Source organism: Spermophilus citellus (assembly GCF_964194105.1).
Source record: "Spermophilus citellus genome assembly, chromosome: 4".
Taxonomy (NCBI): Eukaryota; Metazoa; Chordata; class Mammalia; order Rodentia; family Sciuridae; genus Spermophilus; species Spermophilus citellus.
Genome location: NC_138185.1, coordinates 195003427 through 195026813, shown reverse-complemented (window position 1 = coordinate 195026813; position 23387 = coordinate 195003427). Strand labels below are relative to the sequence as shown.

Sequence of the window (23387 nt, the reverse complement as noted above, 5' to 3'; positions counted from 1 at the left end):
TTTTTTTTTTTAAGGAATGGTATAATTGATTATATTCACAGACTTCCTGGCAAGATAGGGCAGGGGGAGGGCTGGGGATGTGGCTCAAGCGGTAGCGCGCTCGCCTGGCGTGCGTGCGGCCGGGGTTTGATCCTCAGCACCACATACCAACAAAGATGTTGTGTCCACCGAAAACTAAAAAATAAATATTAAAAAAAAATTCTCTCTCTCTCTTTGAAAAAAAAAAGATAGGGCAGGGGGAAAACAGCAACAATTAATAAGTAGGTACACAAATGGACTTCATTTATGGAATTTTTTAGAATATCTTTTAAGATAAATATTAAACATTTGAATTATAGATAAAAATACCAAACTTATAAAATTAATATATCAATAAAATAATTCATATTTCTTTCTTCTAGGCATATGAAACCTTGCTCCAAAAGATACTTAATAAAGATTCTTTGAATCTGTTTCTTAGTAATTAGAGTAGTCAAACCAAGTAACATAACACTAGAATTTAGTCAACTATATGACTATTATGATCATATAGTTTCTATTAAGACAAATAATTCTAGTACTAGTATTTATGCACTGTTTTCATTAAAATTGAAATATGAGACCTGAGTTGAGAAATATTTTGAATGATATCTTTCAGCTTATTGTTAAGAGAATTATAGCATTTGCTCAAAAATTCTCAAGAGAGCTGGAGCACACCTGTAATCCCAGCAATTTGGGAGGCTGAGGCAGGAGGATTGCTAGTTCAAAAAAATAGCCTCAGTGAACTGGGGTTGTGGCTCAGTGGTAGAGCGCTTGCTTTGTATGTGTGAGGTACTGGGTTCAATCCTCAGCACCACATAAATAAATAAAATAAAGGTATTGTGTCCATCTACAACTAAAAAAATAAAAATAAAACATAAATAGCCTCAGCAACTTAGCAAGGCCCTGTCTCAAAATTATAAAAAATAAATAAAAGGGCTGGGGATGTATGTCAGTTGTTAAATGCCCCTGGGTTCAATCCCTGGTGCCAAAACAAAAACAAAACAAAATTCCCAAGAGTATTTTTTTAGCATGCATGAGGTACTAAGATATAACAAAGATGTTATAGATATTCTCTGATGTTATTAGATATACAGCCCTATTCACCACTGTAAGTGGGGTGCCATTAAAGCTCAGTGAATATCCCTGACTAAGAATTATGAAGGCAAATTATGACTAAGCATGACCAGTCGAGCTGCACCTCACCAAGAGGAAGGAGTCCACTAGAAAAATGCTCACAAGTTCTAAAGCTAACATGTCATTTTCTTAGGTGCAAATGAAGAAATACATCATTATAAAAACTAATCAGATATTTTAGAAAGTTAAAGCAGCTTTGGAAAATACCACCTAATTTAGAACCAGGAGTTAATTTGAACCTTGGGGAAATTCAGGCTCCATTGACAAATTATGGTTGCTCAGAATGGAAAATCCTCCCTAAAGGGGAAACTGTACTTTCAGAGAAAGGCTATGGTGTGAAATGAGGTTAACTTACAGGGTAAAGGTAATATGCAACTCATTGAGGTCATTCTTTGGGACATCCACCTTGGAATACCAGTGTTACTGGGAGTTATATGATCATTCCCAGAGCAACTTTCCTTTGGCCCCAGAATCAAGGAATCCTGAGTGCAGCCCATGATGCCCTACTCAGCCAAGTGAATGAGCTCAGAGAAGAACTGAAGGAAGAAAGCAAGAAGGCTGTGAGCTTGAAGAGCCAACTGGAAGATGTGTCTATCTTGCAGACAACTCTGAAGGAGGTAAATAATAATTATAAGAAATTTCCATCCAATGTGCTACATTCCAATTTCAGAGACGTTGAAATGTGTGTCTTTGCAACATTGTGGTTTTTTTTTTTTTAAATGAAAACAATGAGGTTCTAAGTGGTTAAATCATTGATTTAAGATTACTGCATCATTAGAGGAAAACCTGGGACTTATGCGGTCTGTTCTCCAAAGTCCTTGCTTTTTCAATATTTTGCTGCTTCCCCAAGAGTAGAAATCCAGACATCAGGAAAACTTCAGAGAATTATCATCAATTCCAATAAAAGTCTCTAGCCCACCATCCATTCATTTTAATTTTTCTAGTCAATGGCTCCTCAATAGACAAGGGAGAGGAGCACAAAAAAGGTGTCATCCAAGCCTCATCCTGCAATGGGAAAGGGAAAACCTGTGCAGAGCAGTGAAATTTAAAGTTTTATCACAAGGACTTTTACATCATTCTTAGTTTCAGGAGAGAGTCGAAGATTTGGAGAAAGAACGAGAATTGCTGAATGACAATTATGACAGACTCTTAGAAAAGTGAGTACCAAGTTTGGGTCTCAGGGCATTTTTTGCTGTAAAAAAGAAAGTCGTATAAAATGCCTCTCGAATTTTAAACATAATATCTAACATTGATAAATATATTGAGAAACTGGTATTCAATATTGTTAGAATATAAATTGAATATAAACTGACAGTCTTTTTCTTTTTTTTGGTATTGGGGATTGAACCAATGGGGGGGCTTAACAACTGAGTCACATCCCCAGTCCATTTTATTTTTTATTTTGAGACAGGGTCTTGCTAAGTTGCTTAGGGCCTTGCTAAATTGCTGAGATTGGCTTTGAACTTGTGATACGCTTGCCTTGGCCTCCCCAGCTGCTGGGATTACAGACATGCACCTATTGCACCTGGTGACACAATCTTTTTGAAAGAGAATTATACACTATTTTTTTCTATTTTCACATTTTTTATTGATGCATTATAGTTGTACATAATGATGGGATTGTCGTAACATATTTGTACATGCATACAATATAACAATAAAATTTAGTGAATATCACTCCCTAGTACTTTCCCTTTCCCTCCTGTTCCTCACCTCTACTGACCTTTTTTTTTTTTTTAAAGAGAGAGAGAGAGGGGAGAGAGAGAGAATTTTTTTAATATTTATTTTTTAGTTCTCGGCGGACACAACATCTTTGTTGGTATGTGGTGCTGAGGATCGAACCCAGGCCGCACGCATGCGAGGCGAGCGCACTACCACTTGAGCCACATCCCCAGCCCACCTCTACTGACCTTTGATTTTCATGACATCCCTGAATCCCTCACCTTTCTTTTTCTTTTTCTTTTCTAGCTTCCATATATGAGAGAAAACATATGATCCTTAACCTTCTCAGTTTGGTTTCTTTTTTTTTTTCTTTTGGTGCCAGGATTTGAACCCACCACATCCTCAGCCCTTATTTAGAAACAAGGTCTCACCGAGTTGCTTAGTGCCTCACTAAATTGCCGAGGTTGGCTTTGAACTCCTCCTGCCTCAGCCTCTCGAGCTACTGGGATTATAGGCATGCACCACCGTGTCCTGACAGTTTAGCTTATTTTGTTTGACATAACGATCTCTAGTTCCATCTATTTTCCTGCAAATGACACAATTTCATTTTTCTTTAAGGCTGAATAAAATTCCTTTGTGTATATATACCACATTTTCTTTGTCCATTCATCTTTTGATGGACACCTATGCTGGTTCCATAGCTTAGCTCTATAAACAGGGGTGTGCATGTATCACTGTAATATGATGACATTAATTCTTTAGGATAAACACCAAAGAACGCCATAGCTGGATCATATGGTGGTTTTGTTTTTTATCTTTTGAGGAACCTTCATACTGATTTCCTTAGTGCTTGTACTAATTTACAATCTCACCAACAGTGTAGTCTTCTTTTTTTTCCATATCTTCTCTATTATTTATTATTTGTTTTCTTGATGACTGCCATTCTGATGTGAGATGAAATTTCAGTGTAGTTTTGATTTTCATTTCCACAATTGCCAATGATGTTGAACATTTTAAAATATATTTTTTTGGCCATTTGTATTTCTTATTTTCAGAAATAGTAAATTCATTTGCCCATTTATTAGTTGGGTTAGTTGATATTTTGGTGTTAAGTTTTTGAGTTCTTCATTTATTTGAGATATTAATCTTCTGTCAGAAGAGTAGCTAGCAAAGATTTTCTTCCATTCTGTAGGTTCTCTGTTCACATTTCTAATTATTTCTTTTGATGTGCAGAAGTTTTTTAATTTGATGCCATCCCATTTATTAAATCTTGGCATTATTTTCTGAATTTTAACAATCCTATTGAGAAAGTTATTGCCTGTGCCTATATGCTGGAGTGTTGACCCTATGTTTTCTTCTAGGAGTTGCCTAGTTTATATTCTAATTCTTAGGTCTTTGATCCATTTTGAATTAATTTTTATGTAAGATGAGAGATAAGGGTCCAGTTTCATTCTTCCACATAGGAATAACCCATTTTCTCAGCACTGTAAGAAGGCTTTCTTTTCTCCACTCTGTGTTTTTGACACCTTTGACAAGGATCAGAGGACTGTATGTCTGTGTCATCTATTCTGTGTCTTCTATTCCATGGCCTGTATGCCAGTACCATGCAGTTTTTGTTACTACAGCTCTGTAGTATAATTTGAAGTCTGGTGTTATAATGCTGACACTACATATTAAAATGTTAAATAGGGCTGGGTTGTAGCTCAGTAGTAGAGCATTTGCCTAGAATGTGTGAGGCACTGAGTTCAATCCTCAGTACCATGTAAAAATAAATACATAAAATAAAGGTATTATGTCCATCTATAACTAAAAATTTCTTTTAAATGTATACCTTTTGTACCTGCAATTTCATTTTTTAGAATCAAAACTAATACAATCCTATTTTGTATATTCAAAAATATCTATATAATAATGTTATTACTGCATAGTTAGTAGTGGTAAAAAAGTCCTGAAAACCATCCAAATTTCCTTTTTTTTTTTTTTAAGGAGAGAGTGAGAGAGGAGAGAGAGAGAGAGAGAGAGAGAGAAAGAGAGAGAGAGAGAGAGAATTTTTAATATTTATTTTTTAGTTCTCGGCAGACACAACATCTTTGTTTGTATGTGGTGCTGAGGATCGAACCCGGGCCGCATGCATGCGAGGCGAGCGCGCTACCGCTTGAGCCACATCCCCAGCCCCCCCCAAATTTCCTTTGATAGGGAAAATAAATCATGTTGCATCCCCACAATGAAGTGCTATGAAGTTGTTCAAAATGAACAATTAGCCAAGAGTGGTAGTGCATGCTTGTAATCCTAGCAATTTGGGAGATTGAGGCAGGAAGCTTAAAAGTTTGAGGTCAGCCTCAGCAACTTATTAGCAAGACCCTACGCAACTTGATGAGGCTCTGCCTTAAAATAAAAAATAAAAAAAAAGGTCTGGGAATGTAGCTCAGGTAGAGTGCTCCTGGGTTCAATCCTCAGTAAAAATAAAAAAAAAACCAAATAAATAAAATTAAAATGAAGTAGATAAGTCTGGTGTGGTGGTGCACACCTGTAATTCTGGTGATTCAGGAGTCTGAGGTAGGAAGATCACAAATTCAGGGCCAGCCTCATCAACTTAGTCTGAATATTGAAAAAAAAGGGTGGGTACTGAGGATGTAGCTCTGGTATAGGGTGCCTATAATCAATCCCCAGTACCATGAAAAAAGAAGAGGAAAAAGAAGAAAAAAGAAAGACGTAGATATATTGTTCAAAGAAAAAATAAGATGTGAAGGGATATGTTACCTCTAACCTAGTTTATATGTGTGTGTGGATCTATAATTTTTTTGTGGGGTGGGTACGGGGATTGAACCCAGGGGCACTCAACCACTGAACCACATCCCCAGCCCTATTTTGTATTTTATTTAGAGACAGGGTCTCACTGAGTTGCTTAGTGCCTTACTTTTGCTGAGGCTGGCTTTAAACTCGTGATTCTCCTGCCTCAGCCTCCTGAGCTGCTGAGATTACAAGCGTGGGCCACCACGCCTGGCCCATTATTTTAATTTTTCACAGTGAACATATATTCATGTATTAATTTTGTCATTAACCTGCCTAGAAGATTATAAAAATCAAAAGTACTGGGCTGGGATTGTGGCTCAGCGGTAGAGTGTTCGCCTAGCACGGGCGAGACCCGGGTTCGATCCTCAGCACCTCATAAAAATAAAGGCATTGTGTTGTATCCATCTACACCTAAAAAACAAATACTAAAAAAAATCAAAAGTGGGCTGGGGATGTGGCTCAAGTGGTAGCACACTTGCCTAGCATGTGTGAGGCACTGGGTTCGATTCTCAGCACCACATAAATACAAAATAAAGATATTGTGTCCACCTAAAACTAAAAAAAAAAAAATGTTAAAAAAAGAAAAGTACTTAAAAAAATCAAAAGTAACTTCTGACATAGTTAAAGACAGCAAGGGGAAGATTAGTGAAACAGCATGGGGTCTTACAGTAGTGTCCTGGGAACAACTGATGTTCAACTCAGCAAAATGAAGCAGTGTGGGGGTTATTCATTTTGAAGAACCTCTGTGGCAGATATTACTATTGGCTTCTTTCCCTCATCAGTCAGAATATTATCTTCTTGGGTCACCATATGGGTCAGGAAGTGCCAAGGAATCTTAATAATATCTTGAGCAAGTTATTTTCAGATGACATTTATTAAACCGATCAATAGGAAAAAGAAGCAGAAATAATTTATGTCAATGTCATTTCCTTTGTGTAAATGCTAAAGAACTGGCCATGTGTGTTTTATACTCAAAACAGTTCTGCCTGACAGCTAGACACTCTGGAATGGAGGGTTCAGTTGTTGAAAAGTTTGGTTCCTGCCCTTCAGTATAGTAACTTGCATCTAGCTCCAAGGCAAGTATTCCATTAACTAGCCATTGGCAAGGGTCTAGAGCAATGAGGTGAGAAGAGGAAGATTTTGTTTCTCCTTTCTAATCCAGCAGTCCTGAGTATATCTTGATACACAGTGCCCTGCCTAAAGAAAGTCACCGTGCTAGGCAATGCGTATGACTTGGAGTGGTTGCTCAGTGAGACACTTGAGACCTAAACAGAAGTGATGCCAAGCAACTCCTCAGTGGAACCCAAAAGTTCCAAGGCAGTTGGTGAATGACAGTTACAAATAAAGTAGGGGCAGAACAAACATGTAGAGAAATAAATGATGAACTAGACCCAGGAGATGTCAAAACAGTGTAGTGAAGACATCATACCACGCACCTTTGAATATCCATCTGACAACTCCCTTCCCATTTTCAGCATGCTGGACAGCAGTAATCAGCCTCACTGGAGCAATGAGTTCATGGGAGAACAGCTGAGGCAGCAAGTATCTCAGTTGCAGGATCAGCTGGATGCTGAGCTGGAGGAGAAGAAAAAGGTCTTAGATCAGCTGTCCAGTGAGAAAGGTAAATCAGGTCTGGGAGAGCTCTAAGTGTGGCACCCCCTACATTTGGTTCAGTAGAAGGGAGCTTGGGCTTTCATTTCTTCTTGATCCTATTCTTTTGTGGATCATAGATGACTAGAATAAAAACACTGGATATCAGGTCAGATTTACTAACAGGAAGACATGACACCTACCTACCTCCTGTGTATACTTTTTCCTATGTAGTGTCTTTCTATTTGGGAGGATGCTGAATTTTAATTTGTTATTTTAAACATTCACTTTATTGATATAAAGGTATTAAAATGAATTTCTCTGTTTTGTCATTCTCATCAATCATTTAAGTGTGAGTAGGAGAATTCTTTTTTTAAGCCCTAATATTTGAGATTGAGAAACAAATTACTAATTTTTATTACTACTAACATTTCACCTGCTATCTTAACTCTTGGATCACAGGCAATAATTATTTGGAATATTTTAAAACACTGTCAAAAAGATCTTTATATTGCTGCTTCTTCCTATTCTGTACCTTACTGTGTACTCTTAACAATTTTGCATGTCATCTGATTCTATTGTATTCATAGGAGAGTGAAGGAAAAGAAATACAAATCAAGAATACAAGAGGCAGAGGGACGGGTGTAGTGGCACATGCCTATAATTTCAACAGCTGAGGACGATGAGGCAGGAGGATCGCAAATCAAAGCCGGCCTCAGCAGTTTGGTGGCCCTAAGCAACTTGGCAAGACCCTGTCACAAAAAAAAAGGATTAGGGATGTGTCTCAGGAGTGAAGCACCCTGAGTTTAGCCTTTCCCCCCATGACCAGAAAACAATCCTGTTTACTGAGTCAACAAAGTAAAATTCCTTTGTAGAAATAAGAGAATTATTTCTCTTAGGGCAAATTTATGAAATGAAATGAACGTTAGTGGGATCTGACTGACTATGATTACCAGTAACTTTCTGGATTATTTTTTCTCCAGCTCAAAACAAGGTTCTGAAGCTTGAAGTTACCAACATCCTTCAGAATCATAAACAGGAAGTAGAGATCCTTCAAATGACAGCCACAACACCTGAGTCTCCTGATGATCAATCTGAACCCGACACTCACCCAGATCTGTTCCTAGAGACAGCTCTGGTAGAGGTAAGAACCTCTTTAAACGAATAAGTCCACTCTCCAGAGGGATCTCTGCAAATATCCCTAGGAAAGATGCAGGTGTTAAAATGCTCACTGAATATTTTGTCCTGACTGAGGACCATATTTGGAAGGATATATGAGAAGGCTAAGAGTAGAGAGGGCCTAATGAAATCCACCTGCTTTTTTCCATGCATCACAGCTCATAAAATGTAGAGTCTTTTTCAAATGAGGACTTGAATTGATCTGCTGAGAAGCAAATCGCCATTAGAGGCTGTATAACTTCCGGTGCTGCTGCTTCTGCAGACCATGAGGACTTGACAGGAGGTGCATTTGTGAAGTAGCACAAGTCCTTTTTTTCCACTGGAGTAAATTTTGTTGTTTGCATCTTACTACTAGCAACAACTGCTTTATGGAGAAGAGTTGTTACTCTACTTGTCATATTTATACTCCTTTTCACGAATGTCTTTCTCTCTGTAGCACGGGGAACCAGAAATACAAGAAGAAAAACAACTGTCCCAGATGCTAAGTGAATTGCAAATATTGCATGCAGAGACCACACTAGAACTAGAAAAGACCAGAGACATGCTCCTTCTGCAGCGAAAAATCAACATGTGTTATCAGGTGCAAGGAAAAAATGGTGTGGGAAGGGATAGATAATTGAGCACATAGGAATTATAATACCACTCCCAAGACTGGTAAGGAAGCAAGACCCAAGTTTCCAGAGCTAACACCAGGTGATACACTGTCCCATGCAAACCCAGAATGTGCTGTCCTTAGAAGAACTTAAGGACTCACACTTGCCCATGGCACCTTGGCATTAGAAGCCAGTAGATGGGGCTGGCTAATAAAACTGGCAAGTGTGAAGCTTCTGGTTTAATTATTTCCAGTCCTAGAGAAATACTAACCTATGACACCCTTAGCACAAGTAGTCCTAGAGGGGTCTGTGAGGAAGCCAGACCTTTTTATAGTGGTTCACTCTTCCCTGTTATGGAGATAGCAGTCTTCTTTACCCAGCAAGTGCCACCTTTCTATCTGGGCTGTTGTGTTCTAGGCCACTGAGATGGGAAAGTTCAGACATTATTTTGTTTTAGGAGGAACTGGAAGCAATGATTACAAAAACTGACAGCGAAAGTAAAGATCACAAAGAAAAGCTGGAGAGGCTGAGTCAGCTCCTAGACGTCAAGAACAACCGTATCAGGCAGCTGGAAGGTATTTTGAGAAGCCATGGCCTTCCAATATCTGGCAAGTCCTAGTACTTTGTTCTCATCTTGGGCCGCCTCACCCAGCTAATGCCTGTATTTTCCTTTGTGTACCTCTGTGCAAGGCTGCCTCTTGTGTCCTTAACTTAGCCCTCCTGTTCTTTATCCTGTCATCTTTGTGTCTTTAACATGTCGTAAACATCTTCTTTCCTCCACTAATGTCAGTATGTTTCTCTGATTTCTCTGGAGAGTTTTAACCAGGCTCAATAATTGTTTCCAGCGGGTTGATTATATTTCAAGAATGAGAGCATCACTATTGGCCCTCAGCATGGTAAATCAATCTATCCTTCTCTCCCTCTCCCTCCCTCCCTCCCTCCCTCCCTCCCTCCCTCTCTCTCTCTCTCTCTCTCTCTCTCTCTCTCTCTCTCTCTCCATTCTATATTCAACCAAAGCCTGCAAAGCTATTTTTATCAGGTAATACACCTTTATTACTCATCTCCTATTACTTCTTTATGATTTTCTCTAAAATCTTTGTTTCAATTCAAGGATGTCAACAGTCACAGGGCAGCTGTCACTTAATGGATTTCATACTGTGCTACATCCTATTTTTAGTATCATCACTGCTGGACAGTGTTTGCTCTTGGCCTTATATGTCAAGAAACTAAGTGGCTTTATTGTCATACTCAGTGATGAGAGGCTTGACTCACTAAATTCACCAGAGATCGATATTTAAATAAAAAAATAATCCACAATGGTGGTTGTTCCATTACTGCCATTAGAATATTTGGAAACACTGACCAGGGCATCCCTCTTTCTGGCAAGAGAATCAGTAATAAGCATATTACTTAGTAAGCATGGAAATACAATAAAGGGAGATGAGTCATTCTGGGGCATGACTTATCTATTCGAGAGTCAGTCCAATAAAATGTCCCTGTCATATTATAACAAAGAAAATACCCACTTGGATTAAAATTCTCAAGTCTTTCAGATTCAGGGTTTTTCTCTTACGACCAAGCAGGATAAATACCCTGCTTATGAAGATTCATTTGCTTAAACTTACAGTTGTCTGATTACTGCTAAGGTTAAGGAGCTTTTCATATTTACCAGTTATTTGCCTTTTGAGAATTGCCAGTTCCTGGCCTTTGACCATTTCTTAGTAGTATCTTTTTTTTTTTTTTTTTTTAAAGAGAGAGAGTGAGAGTGAGAGAGAGAGAGAGAGAGAGAGAGAGAGAGAGAGAGAGAATTTTTAATATTTATTTTTTAGTTCTGCGGACACATCTTTGTTTGTATGTGGTGCTGAGGATCGAACCCGGGCCGCACGCATGCCAGGCGAGCGCGCTACCGCTTGAGCCACATCCCCAGCCCTCTTAGTAGTATCTTATTGCTTAGACTATTAGCCTTGTGTCATGTAATGCAAAGTTTTAAATATATTGTATCTAATTATATTAACCTTATAAATTAAGAACGCATTAACCAATTAGCTCATATCTGTACTGTATGTACATGCAATATCTGTACTTCATGTTTTAGCATGAAGACATTCTAATGTATCCAGAACATTTTATTCTATTGATTTAACTCTTAAAATAGGACATTCACCATCAATAGGCTGTGATGACTCAAATACTCTCAATTTGAAGTAGACTATATATCAAAGTTTCTGATTGGTTGGGCATGAGAAGTAATGTCCAGATTGGGTGCTGACTACATATCTTTGCATCCCACTACCAACATTTCAACCCACTTCCAGTAAGTCTCCTCTTCCACTTTTTACTCCATTATCCTTTGAATTGAAGTGATTTTTTTCCCCTCTGTAATTAAACCAGCCTCTTTTTTGGGGAGAAAGGGTTTCTGGGGCTTTAACCAAGAGGGGCTTTTACCACCGAGACTGCACCCCAAGCACTTTTTTTTTTTTGCTACAAGGCCTCACTAAGTTGCTTAAGGCCTCACTAAATTGCTGAAGCTGGCCTTGAATTCCCAATCCTCCTGCCTTAGCCTTCTGAGCCACTGGGATTATAAGTGTGCATCACTGCAGCTGGTGATTAAACCAGTTTCAGAACAGAATAAAAACTCTTTCAACTGATCTGGCTGAAAAAGGGAAGCATTTCTTGGCTGGGCCCAATGTGGTATAATAGACATCATGTCTGTAACTTGCTAATCTCTCTTGGCCAACACACAGAAATTTTGGAAATTTCGCATTTTGTGTTACTAGTGTGTCTCTTTTATAATTACTGGTTAATTCATTTGACTTCGTTGTAAACCAAAACAGTATCCTCTGTATGATGAAATGTGCTTCCTGAGTTGCATTTATTTTCCAGCCACTCATTCAGTATTTTCTCTCTGAAGAAGTATTGACTATTTGGTCATCATAATTCGAAGCTCTTGGTTGTCTTTTTTTTTTTTTTTTTTTTTTTTTTAAAGAGAGAGTGAGAGAGGGGAGAGAGAGAGAGAGAGAGAGAATTTTTAATATTTATTTTTTAGTTCTCGGCGGACACAACATCTTTGTTGGTATGTGGTGCTGAGGATGGAACCCGGGTCGCACGCATGCCAGGCGAGCACGCTACCGCTTGAGCCACATCCCCAGCCCTCTTGGTTGTCTTTCTTTTGCTCTTTCCTTTGAATCATGAGGTTTCTTGAAATCATCTCAACATGGACTTCCACCATGTTTTTATTCTCCTTCTCTGTATCCTTCTGTAGGCTAAGGAAGAGCTCCCTACCATTTAATGGATAGGCAGTTTTCTTTCTCCTCTAGAACAACTCAAAGATGTTGCTTATGGCACTCGACAGTTGTCATTGTGTCTGGAATCACGGTCAGCCCATGGAGCGGAGGATGAAGTGGACATTTCTTTGCTGCATTGGAGTGAAAATCTTTTTGAATTGCATATCCACCAGGCCTTCTTGACACCTGCTGCCCTGACTCAGGCTGGAGACATCCAACCTACCACTTTCTGCACCTATTCCTTCTATGATTTTGAAACCCACAGTACCCCATTATCTGTGGGGCCACAGCCCCTTTATGACTTTACATCCCAGTATGTGGTGGACATAGGTTCCCTTTTCTTGCACTACCTTCAAGTGGCTTCAGCCCGGGTTGATCTACATCAGGCTGTGGGCAGTGAGCACCATACTCTTGCGACTGGACAGATTTGCTTTGACAAAGTGCTAGAGACTGTAGAGAAAGTCCATGGCTCAGCTGTACTTACTGGTAAGTGCTGTCAGCTTCCTACAGCTCCTAGGACCAATGCAGAATCTCCCAAAGCCCATAGTTTCTTTTCCAGTGGTTTCCTTTTTTCATTCTCTGCCTTTATTCCCAATCCTTGCCACACCATCTGTATTCTCCATACCTTTCATACTTTCCGCTACCCAGGAGCTGCTGGAGAAGACTGCGGGGTGCTAGAGTACTGGATGAGGCTACGCTTGCCCCTAAGATCCAACCTATGGGCATGCAATAAACAAAAGAAAGCCCAGGCCTACCTGTCAGCCAATGTGCTTGATGCCTGGAAGGCTCAGGAGGATGAGGTGAGAAAAAAGATGTGCCCAAGCAACTCCAAGGAGCCTCAACCAAACAGCTCATGAGAACAGTTCAGTCTTCACTCTCAAAGAATATTTGTTGAATGTGAATGAAAGAAAAAAGCAGCCACACCAAAACTAGTTCAGATCCTTCCCTTGGTCAAACTTGAGTTTGGAATGAAATCATGCCCTAGGAGCTAGTGACCACAAGACAGCTTCTCTATCACTAAGATAGGGCCTGAGGACTGGCATCTCCCCCTAGATAACTGCCAGAGCCGGTGGGCATGCAGGTGAAGGGCATTAGGTTTGTGACCTAGTCAGGATAGCAGCTCTCTAGATTGTAGCTCTTCCTCACCATGGGTTGGGCTTTACCTATGACACTCTCAGGCTGCCCTCTTCCTCAATCCAAGACCAACATCTTTCCAGTCCAGATCAGAAGCCTGGAAACATCAGAATGAGCTGCGGATCGAAATCACCAGGTGCCGTGGTCTCCGGAGTCGAAGGCTGGGAACTCAACCCAGTCCCTATGCCATGTACCGCTTCTTCACCTTTTCTGACCATGACACTGCCATCATTCCAGCCAGTAATGATCCCTACTTTGGAGACCAGGCTCGATTCCCAGTGCTTGTGACCTCTGACCTGGATGAGTATCTGAGGCGGGAGGCCCTGTCCATATATGTTTTCGATGATGAAGACTCAGAGCCTGGCTCCTACCTTGGCAGAGTCCAAGTGCCCTTGCTGTCTCTTGCACAGAACAAATCTATTAAAGGTGGGAGTTCCAGGTTGTTACATCTTTACACCCTCCCTCCCCAGTGTTGCCTCCTTGTTCTACTATTCTTTGATCACTTGCTTGGAACAGTCTTTCAAACAAGCTGCTGAAGACTTTAGAATATTGTCAAGAGCAACAGGGCAGAAGACTTAGAGCCTCACTGCTTGTGTGGAAACATGGGCTTCCATTCCTGTTCAACAAAAAAATCAGGATTTCCAAGGGGCTTGACCCCCAACCTGAAATTCATACCTGTGTCTCTGGAAAACTTTTTCAAAGTCTGCAGTGCTTCCTAGTACTTATCTTTACCTGAGGCTTGTTTCTTAGTGCATGACTAGATCTGATAGTAATTTAACACTCCCCTGTGATTGTCTTAACTTGTTTTATTTTATTTTTTTTTAAAGATAGAGAGGGAGAGAGAGAGATAGATAGAGAGAGAGAGAGAGAGAGAGAGAAGAATTTTTTTAATATTTATTTTTAGTTTTTGGCGGACACAACATCTTTCTTTGCATGTGGTGCTGAGGATCGAACCCGGGCCGCACGCATGCCAGGCGAGCGCGCTACCCCTTGAGCCACATCCCCAGCCCCTTAACTTGTTTTAAATGTTACATATAAATCAGACTTCCATGCCAGACCATGACAAAGACAAATTTTTGGGATATGAAGCTGAGCTTCATACTATCTTACTTTATTTTCATCCCCAGGATTGTAGGGTGTACCTAGGAAGGGTCAGCTGTCTGACTACAGTCCTAAGAGAAGTAGAGGTATCTGTGCTCTCATTAGGAATAGTGGTTAGGTACAGCCAATATTAACCATCTTTTTCTGGAAGTGTGTGAGGCCTCTTTCCTTCTAATACCACAACCACTTAAAAAAAAAAAACCTGACACTTTTGCCCCCAGCTCACCCAAAAGAAGGAGAGGTCATATGACCCCTGTTTTTTTTTTTTTTTTTTTTTAAGAGAGAGTGAGGGAGAGAGAGAGAGAGAGTTTTAATATTTATTTATTTATTTTTTTAGTTTTCGGCGGACACAACATCTTTGTTTGTATGTGGTGCTGAGGATCGAACCCGGGCCGCACGCGTGCCAGGCGAGCGCGCTACCGCTTGAGCCACATCCCCAGCCCCGACCCCTCTGTTAATCAGTGTTACAAATCAGAAGTCGAGCATTTAGGAAAGAGCCATTTTACTAAAGTGTTCTTGGGGCCACCTGAATGTAGGTGATTGCTTTCTTGGAATAGTTCAGTAAGAATTTAATGATAGTTATGATAATGTAATCTTTTTTATGGACTAGATGACTGATGACAAGCAAGCTGTTATTTCTCTTTCTACATCTTTTGACTCTGTTCCTGAAATCTGAGATACCCATCTTTCCCTTGGATCATCTAACTGCCCTGCTGTTTTGTTACTTCTGAGTGCATCCTTGTCATGATTATTTGATGGATGTTAATTAATTTCTAACAAAATGTGATGAAATGTAAGAAATGGGGGGATAGATAAGATGCTGATAAATGCTCATTGCCTACTTCATGTGTTTAGGTATTATTAAAGTTTCTGTGTTTCTCAGGTGATTTTAACCTCACTGACCCTACAGAGGAACCAAATGGTTCTGTTCAAGTACAACTGGATTGGAAGGCTTGCTATGTACCACCCGAGAACTTCCTGAAACCAGAGGCTCAGACTGAGGAAAATGACACCAAGGAAAGTCTAGAGATATTATTTTCAGAGGAAAGGGCTTATTTTCTTCCCCAGGTAGCTCTCCCAACTCCTGAGGTAGCAGATTTCTGCCATTTCTATGGAGCAGAGTTGAAGGGAGCACTATTAAAATTGGCATAAAAATTTTTCTTTTGTGAATGTCATGACTAATGCAAATTTAATCTGGACACGATTTTTTTTTTTTTTTTTTGGTAACAAGGATTAAACCCAGGGGGGTTAACCACTGAACAATGTCCTCAGACTTTTGTCATACTTTATTAACAGACAGAGTCACACTGAGTTATCTAGGGTCTCACTAAGTTACTGAGGCTGGCTTTGAACTTGTGATACTTCTGTGTCAGCCTCCTGAGCTGCTGGGATTACAGGAGTGTGCCACTGTGCCCAGCTCTGGAGGCTATTGATGGAGCAAAACCCTGTATTTATTGTGGAGAGGAGAGACAGTGTCTTTCAGTTCCATGGCAGGAGAAAAATGAAATCTAATGCTAATTCATAAGTCCCTTTCTTGAGTATCAAGATTGTTAAACTATCATCTTTAAGTTTGTCTCTGATTCTTCTATTCAGGACCAGATAGCATTTTCTGAGATTCCCATTGAAGCTGACCAGTATCAAGCAAAGAGAAAACTTCCTCAGATGGGAGAAAAAAAAGAAAAGGAACACCAGGTTGCAAGCTACTCAAGAAGAAAACATGGAAAAAAAATAATTGTCCAAGGAAAGAATAGAATGGAGTATCTTAGTCGTAACGTCTTAAATGGAAATACACTACAAGTAAGACCTTGAAACCCCTGAAGAACTAAAATATGGGTTGTAGTATCCCCACACCTTATTCTCAGAGATAGAAGCAGATGAAGATACATAAGTAATAATCATAGCTATTTGTGGCTAGCTTTTGTTTTCACAAAGACAAGTAGTTTAATGAATCCTTGGATTGTTTGCTTTATGTCAAAAACAATTTAATTCACTATATTATGTACTTTACAATTTATACTTAGAATAACATATACATGTGTATATATGTGTGTTAGAGCTAGTATGAAAGAAAGAAAGAAAAAAAGAAAGAAAGAAAGAAAGGGAAAAAAAGAAAACAAAGATATGACCACTTACATAATATTATTCTTATTCGGAAGCAGGTGAACTATACCGAGTGGAAATTCTCAGGGCTTAACATAGATGATGGTCTTAAAACTCAGACCAATGAAAAGGAAATGACATTATCACAGTCAGCACTGAAAGAAGAGGAACCCCCACATCCTATAAATGGTATTGTCTTTCTAAAATCTAAATTTTCTATTTAATCATTTAATAATTTTATAAAGCTAATTACTGTCTGGCTTTATCTGGCCTTGTTAATCTTTTAATGAGAAGTTAGTATGTAAGTCTCTAAGCCTGACTTGGATTACAAGTATGAGGGTTAGGCCAACCAAGGCTGGAATTCTTAGTGAAAGGACTGTATATGTAGCTAGTTGGCTAGCTAGTTTAGTGACCTACTATTTGTAAAATGTTGATTTGTTTCAGGGTCTTGGGAATTATTATTACAAAGAATTAGGAGGAATGTGACTGGTTCATTTGTGAAGTTAATTAAAAAATTTTAAAAAAATTATGGTAAGGCTTTGAATAAAAAATAAATAAAAAATAGATGATTTCAGATCATCCTAAAGGCAAACTAGGTAATTTGGGTTAATTCTCCCATGAGTGACAGTTAGAAAGCTAAAGTAAGTATATTTTTAAAATATCTTCTTAATGTTTCTTAAAAGCATTAAAGTGCCAATAAGAAAGGAAAGAATTACCTAACCTAGACCAGGGAAATGCCTGGAGCTCAGAGAGGTGAGTTGGAACAGCTTCAGCCCTGGGACATTGCCAGTCTGGAGGAGGCTGAGAAGAGGTTGAACCATGCTTTGGGTAGACTTTTGGGGTGGGGAAGTAGGCATGTAGTCCAAATTCAGCGTCTTCCCAGGGTAAGCAATTGTCTGCCCAGGATAGAATTTCCCACTTTCTTGTCTGGGACCGTGAGGGCAGCACTGTTGTGAGCCTCTTATACCCTAAGATGCAAAATTGCTTTTTGGAGTAAGGGTTGAATTGATGTCTACCAGGATTCTTGACATTGGAGTTATCTGACATAAACTGCACAACTGTGTTTACCACCTTCATGAAGATAAGAGCTGAGCTTTAAGTTTTCAGGAGAAAATGGGGCTATGAAAATTGGCATCTTAAGTTTTTTACTTACTTTTTTTTACTTGGTTATTTTTATGTGGTACTGAGGATTGAACTCAGTGCCTCATGCATGCTAGGCAAGCACTCTACCACTGAGCTACAGCCCCAGCCCGGCATCCTAAGTTTTATTTTTATTTTTTTTTAAGAGAGAGTGAGAGAGGAGGGAGGGAGAGAGAGAGAGAGACAGAGAGAAAGAGAGAGAGAGAGAGAATTTTTAATATTTATTTTTTAGTTCTCGGCAGACACATCTTTGTTGGTAAGTGGTGCTGAGGATCGAACCCAGGCCGCACGCATGCCAAGCGAGCGCGCTACCGCTTGAGCCACATCCCCAGCCCATCCTAAGTTTTAAAGTAATTTTGTTTTAAAATAATTTCGAACTTACAGAGAAGCTACATGAATAGCATGTGCGCTCTCTCTCTCTCTCTCTCTCACACACACACACACACATCATATATTTTCAGTTCTTCTTCTTACTTCTCCCCATCCCATTCTCCTCTTCTTTTTTTCTTTTCCTCGTCCTCTTCCAACCCTAGTCCCTCATGCATGCTTGTCAAATACTCTACCTGAGCCACAACCCCAGACCAAAAAAAAACCCACATATACCCTTCACCCAAATTTGTCAGTTTTTAATGTTTTGCCACTATTTACTTATCACATTTTTCTGAAGCACTTAATTTGCAAATATTATACCTTCTTACTACTATAATTGTTTTCCTAAAAAGGGGGAATTATATTATCGTAGTATAATTATCAGATTTGCAAAACTTACCACAAGGACATGTCTAGTCCATGTTGATAATTTTCTAGTTGTTTGTTCCAATGAAGTTCCTTAGATCAAGCTGTTTTTCATTTTTTTGTTTGTTTGTTAGTTTATTGTTTTTCAGTCCAGCATTGTGCATTGAATTTAGTCACCTTTCTTTAGTCTACTTTAACCTGCAACATTTCTTCCTCTTTTCTTTGACTTTCATAATATTATTATCTTTGGAAGATATGAGTTTTTCTGTAGAGTGTTCCTTAATTTAGATTTTCTGATGCTTTTTCATAATTAGATTTAGATAATGAATTTTTTTACAGGAATAACACAGAAGTGATATTGTGTACCTCTCAGTACATCATAGTTAGGCAGTACATGATGCCAGTTTGTACTGTTATAGTGATGTTAGCATTGACCACTTGGTTAAGAAAGCGTCTAAAGCTCAGGAGGCTGAGACAGGAGGATCACAAGTTCAAAGCCAACCTCAGCAACCCTGTCTCAAAATAAAAAAATAAAAATTAAAAAAGACTGGGGATGTGGCTCAGTGATTGAGTGCCCCTGGGCTCAATCTTTGGTACCAAAAAAAAAAAGGATCTGTCAAATTACCTTTTTTCCTTTGTAATCATTACATAATCTATGAGAAGTTATTTAGAGACTGTACAAATATCTTGCTCATTGTGTCATTTTGCTTAATAATTTGTGCACCCATTTATTTTTTTCTAAATCATTACAAAATATTTTTAAAATATGTAACAGATTTAGAAGTGAACTAATATAAATTATAGAAGTAATAAATACAGAAACTTAAAGAAAGAGATAGGTTGAAAGAGATAGGTTGAAACTGACATGAGAATTAATGAAAATACCCAGAGTAAAGCAAGCAGAGACAGGAAGGAAAATACAGGGCTGGGGTTATAGGTCAGCTTGTAGAGAGCTTGCCTAACATATGTAAGGCACTGGGTTTGATTCTCAATACTGCATATTCATATATACATACCTACATACATACATACAAAATAAAGGTCCATCAACAATTTTTAAAATAGGAAAAATATTTTAAAAAGGAAAATACAAAAAGAAAAGAAGAAGAAAAGAGACATATGGATAAAATGAAGAGGTCAAAGCTACACTTTATTAAATAAGAGAGAAAAAGGAAGAAGGACAGAGACAGTAAAGTAAATAATGACTTAGAGTTTCCCAGAACTAATAAAATATATTGAGTCAATGAAATGAACTCAGACACATTAAGAAAAAGTAAATTCAAATCTAGGTATGATTGGAGTAAAAATTCAGAAGATAAAATCAAAGAGAAAATATTAAAAGCAACCCTTTATGAGAAATAGACAACCATTGGTATATCAGTGAGAAGAGTAGCTGACTTGTTAAGGGTTACCAGCCTAGCCAGAAAAGAAGATACTTTCTTTTTTTTGATGGAGGACAGGAGGCTGTACTGGAGCACTTTACCAGTAAACTACATCTCCAGGTACCACCCCCTTTTTTTAGTTGAAGATGGAGATAATTCCTTTATTTCATTTATTTATTTTATGTGGTGCTGAGGATCAAACATAGTGCCTCATGCATGCTAGGCAGGCGCTCTACCACTGAGCTACAACCCTAGCCCCATCTCCAGCCCTTTTGCATTATTTTCTTTTCAGACAAGGTCTTGCTAAATTGTTGAGGCTGCCCTCAAACTTTTGATCCTCTAGACTCCGCCTCCCACGTTGCTGGGATTACAGTATGCCACTGTGCCCAGCAGAAGATATTTTCAATGTGCTGAAAGAAAATAATGAACTACTAAGAAAGAGTCCTCCACCCAATAAAATATTCTCCCAGAATGGAAGCAGAATAGGCATTTTCAGACAAATGAAAACAGTTTGCCTCCAAGCCACATATTAAAAAGTCATTCTTTAGGCTGAAGGAAAATTATCCTAGAAAGAAACACAAAGATGCAGTAAGGAAGAAAAGCAAAGAACAGGGCTGGGGATGTGGCTCAAGCGGTAGCGCGCTCGCCTGGCACGCGTGCGGCCCGGGTTCGATCCTCAGCACCACATACCAACAAAGATGTTGTGTCCGCCGAGAACTAAGAAAAAATAAATAAATATTAAAAATTATCTCTCTCTCTCTCTCTGTCTCACTCTCTCTTTAAAAAAAAAAGAAAAGCAAAGAACATGCTATGTAAATGACTATATAAAGCAAAAATACTAATTTGTGGGTTTATTTCTTTTATTTTTTTTTTAAAAAGAGAGAGAGACAATTTTTAATATTTTATTTTTTAGTTCTTGGCGGACACAACATCTTTGTTGGTATGTGGTGCTGAGGATCGAACCGGAGCGCGCTACCGCTTGAGCCACATCCCCAGCCCCGAGTTTGTGGGTTTAAATATATTTGGAATTTAAATAGATAATGTGGTGGATGGAACAGTAGCCTCCAGAAAAAAAAAAAAAAAGTCCACGTCCTGAATCCTAGAACCTGTAAATATTGCCTTATTTGGGAAAAAGTTATTTGCAGATGTAATTAAGCTAAATAAAGATCTTAAAATGAAGATCTAAGTGGACCTTAAATCCAATGACACACACAGGAGAGGAGGAGGCAATGGGATGGTGGCAGCAGAGATTCATGTAGCCACAAGCCAGAGAACACCTGGAGCAACCATAAGCTGGAAAGGGCAAGGAAAAAATAAAAAAAAAAGGAGCTGGACATGGTAGTGCACACCAGCAGCTCAGGAGGCTGAGAAAGGAGGATCTTGACTTCAAAGCCAGCCTAAGCAATTTAGTGAGGCTCTGTCTCAAAATAAAACATAAAAAGGCTTGGGAATGTGGCTCAGTGGTTAAGTGCCCTGGTAACAAATAAATAAGTAAATAAATAAATAATAAAATGAAAAGAGAGAAGAAAAAGGAAGAGGCAGACTGTTTCTGAAAGCCTTTGGTGGAAACATAGTTTGCCAAACCTTGATTTTGGACTTGGGATCTCCAGAATTCTTTTTTTTTTTTTTCTTAAAGAGAGAGTGAGAGAGGGAGAGAGAGAGAATTTTAATATTTATTTTTTAGTTTTCGGTGGACACAACATCTTTGTTTGTATGTGGTGCTGAGGATCGAACCCAGGCCGCACGCACGCCAGGTGATCGCGCTACCTCTTGAGCCACATCCCCAGCCCTCCAGAATTCTAGGACAATATTTTTTTTTTATTTAAATCTTCCAAGTTTCTACTAATTTGTTATGACACTCATAATAAATTAATGCAGACAATTACAAATATTTGGGAATTAATTAACACACTTATGAGTCAAAAAAGAAATATTACCAAAGGTTAGAAATTATATTAAATGGAATAAAAAAATGAAAGTGCAGCATTATACAGCTCATGAAGTGAAACTAACGCAGTGCTTATAAGGAAATTTTTATAGCCTTTAATGGTTAAATTAGTAAAAAAATAAAAATATCAAGTCAATAATCTCAGCTTCACTTCAAGAAGCTAGAAAAAAAATCAAACCTAAAGAAGGAAATAAAAAATATCAGAGTAGAAATCAATGGAATAGCAAACAGAAAAAGAATAGAGCAAATCAGTGAACCTACAAATTGTTTTAAAAGATCAACAAACTTTCCAGGCACCATGGCGTATGCCTATAATCCCATTAGCTCATGAGGCTGACGCAGGAGGATCTCAAGTTCAAAGATAACCTCAGCAAACAAAGAAGGCCTAAGCAATTCAGTGAGATCCTGTCTCTAAATAAAATATAAAAAGGGGCTGGGAATGTGGCTCAGTGGTTGAGTGACCCAAAGTTCAACCCTCAAGTACCCCCCAAAAAAGATCAACAAAATTGATAAGCCTGTATCTAGAATGACTGAATTAGTTAACCCTTATATTTGTGGTCAATTGATTTCCCACAAAGATTCCAAGCAATTCAGTGGAGAAATACCAATCTTTCCAAAAAATGGTATGTGAACAATTAGGGAAGCAAAAAATAACTTAGACCCACTATGTGCAAAAATTGATCAAAGTGGATCATAGATCTAAATATCAGAACCAAAACTATAAAATTTCTAAAAGGAAACAGAAAAAAAAATCTTAACCTTAGATCAGACAATATTTCTTGGATATGACAAAATACTAATTGATCAATAATAATTGATAAATTGAACTTCTGCAAAATAATAAACATATGCTGGGCTGTGGATGTGGCTCAAGCGGTAGCGCGCTCGCCTGGCATGCATGCGGTCCGGGTTCGATCCTCAGCACCACATACAAAGATGTTGTGTCTGCCGAAAACTAAAAACTAAATATTAAAAAATTCTCTCTCTCTCACTCACTCTCTCTTTAAAAACAAAAAAACATATGCTATTCAAAGGATACCATTAAGAAATTGAAAAGACAAGTTATGGACTAGTAAAAAATATTTGCAAGTCACATTTCTGGCAAAGGACTTGTATCCATAATCTATAAAGGACTCCTACAAGTAAATAATAAAACACCCCAATTTGAATAGAAATTTCACCAAAGATAATATACAAATGGTTAATGAGCATATGAAAAAGAAACATCATTGGATCTCAGGAAAATGCAGAATCACATAAAGAGGTACAGTTCACAGCAACTAGATTATTATATTTCAGAGGCAAGAGAATTACGAATTCAAGACCAGACGGGTAATGTAGTGATACCTTGCCTCAAAATAAAATAAAAAAGGGCTGAGGGCTTAATTAACTGGCAGAGTGCTTGTGAGTTCAATCCCAGTTCTGAAAAAAAAAAAAAAAAGGAAACTATAAAGTAGCCTACCTTAAAGCTAAGATTTTCTGCTCATCAAGATATCATCCAGACAAGCTACAAGGTGGAAAAGATATTTGCAACATGCATAACCATCAAAGGGCTCAAATTCAGAAAATATACAGAACTCTTGCAAATCAA

General features: G+C 38.5%; 1 protein-coding gene across 5 annotated transcripts in view; it reads left to right on the top strand.

Annotated features, from left to right (window-relative positions):
* RPGRIP1 (RPGR interacting protein 1) overlaps positions 1-23387 on the top strand; it is a 78000-nt gene that overhangs the window by 28853 nt on the left and 25760 nt on the right. For 2 of the 5 annotated variants that reach the window (XM_081293508.1, XM_081293507.1), the window contains exons 8-16: positions 1626-1772; positions 2239-2312; positions 7086-7231; positions 8184-8344; positions 8816-8959; positions 9430-9580; positions 15375-15559; positions 16085-16288; positions 16648-16780. In XM_081293508.1, the coding sequence (XP_081149634.1) occupies positions 1626-1772; positions 2239-2312; positions 7086-7231; positions 8184-8344; positions 8816-8959; positions 9430-9580; positions 15375-15559; positions 16085-16288; positions 16648-16780 (1345 nt within the window). Of the gene's footprint in view, positions 1-1625; positions 1773-2238; positions 2313-7085; positions 7232-8183; positions 8345-8815; positions 8960-9429; positions 9581-12289; positions 12743-12904; positions 13057-13473; positions 13817-15374; positions 15560-16084; positions 16289-16647; positions 16781-23387 lie in introns of all 5 variants that reach the window. The other 3 variants (XM_081293506.1, XM_081293510.1, XM_081293509.1) reach the window with 3 other exon arrangements.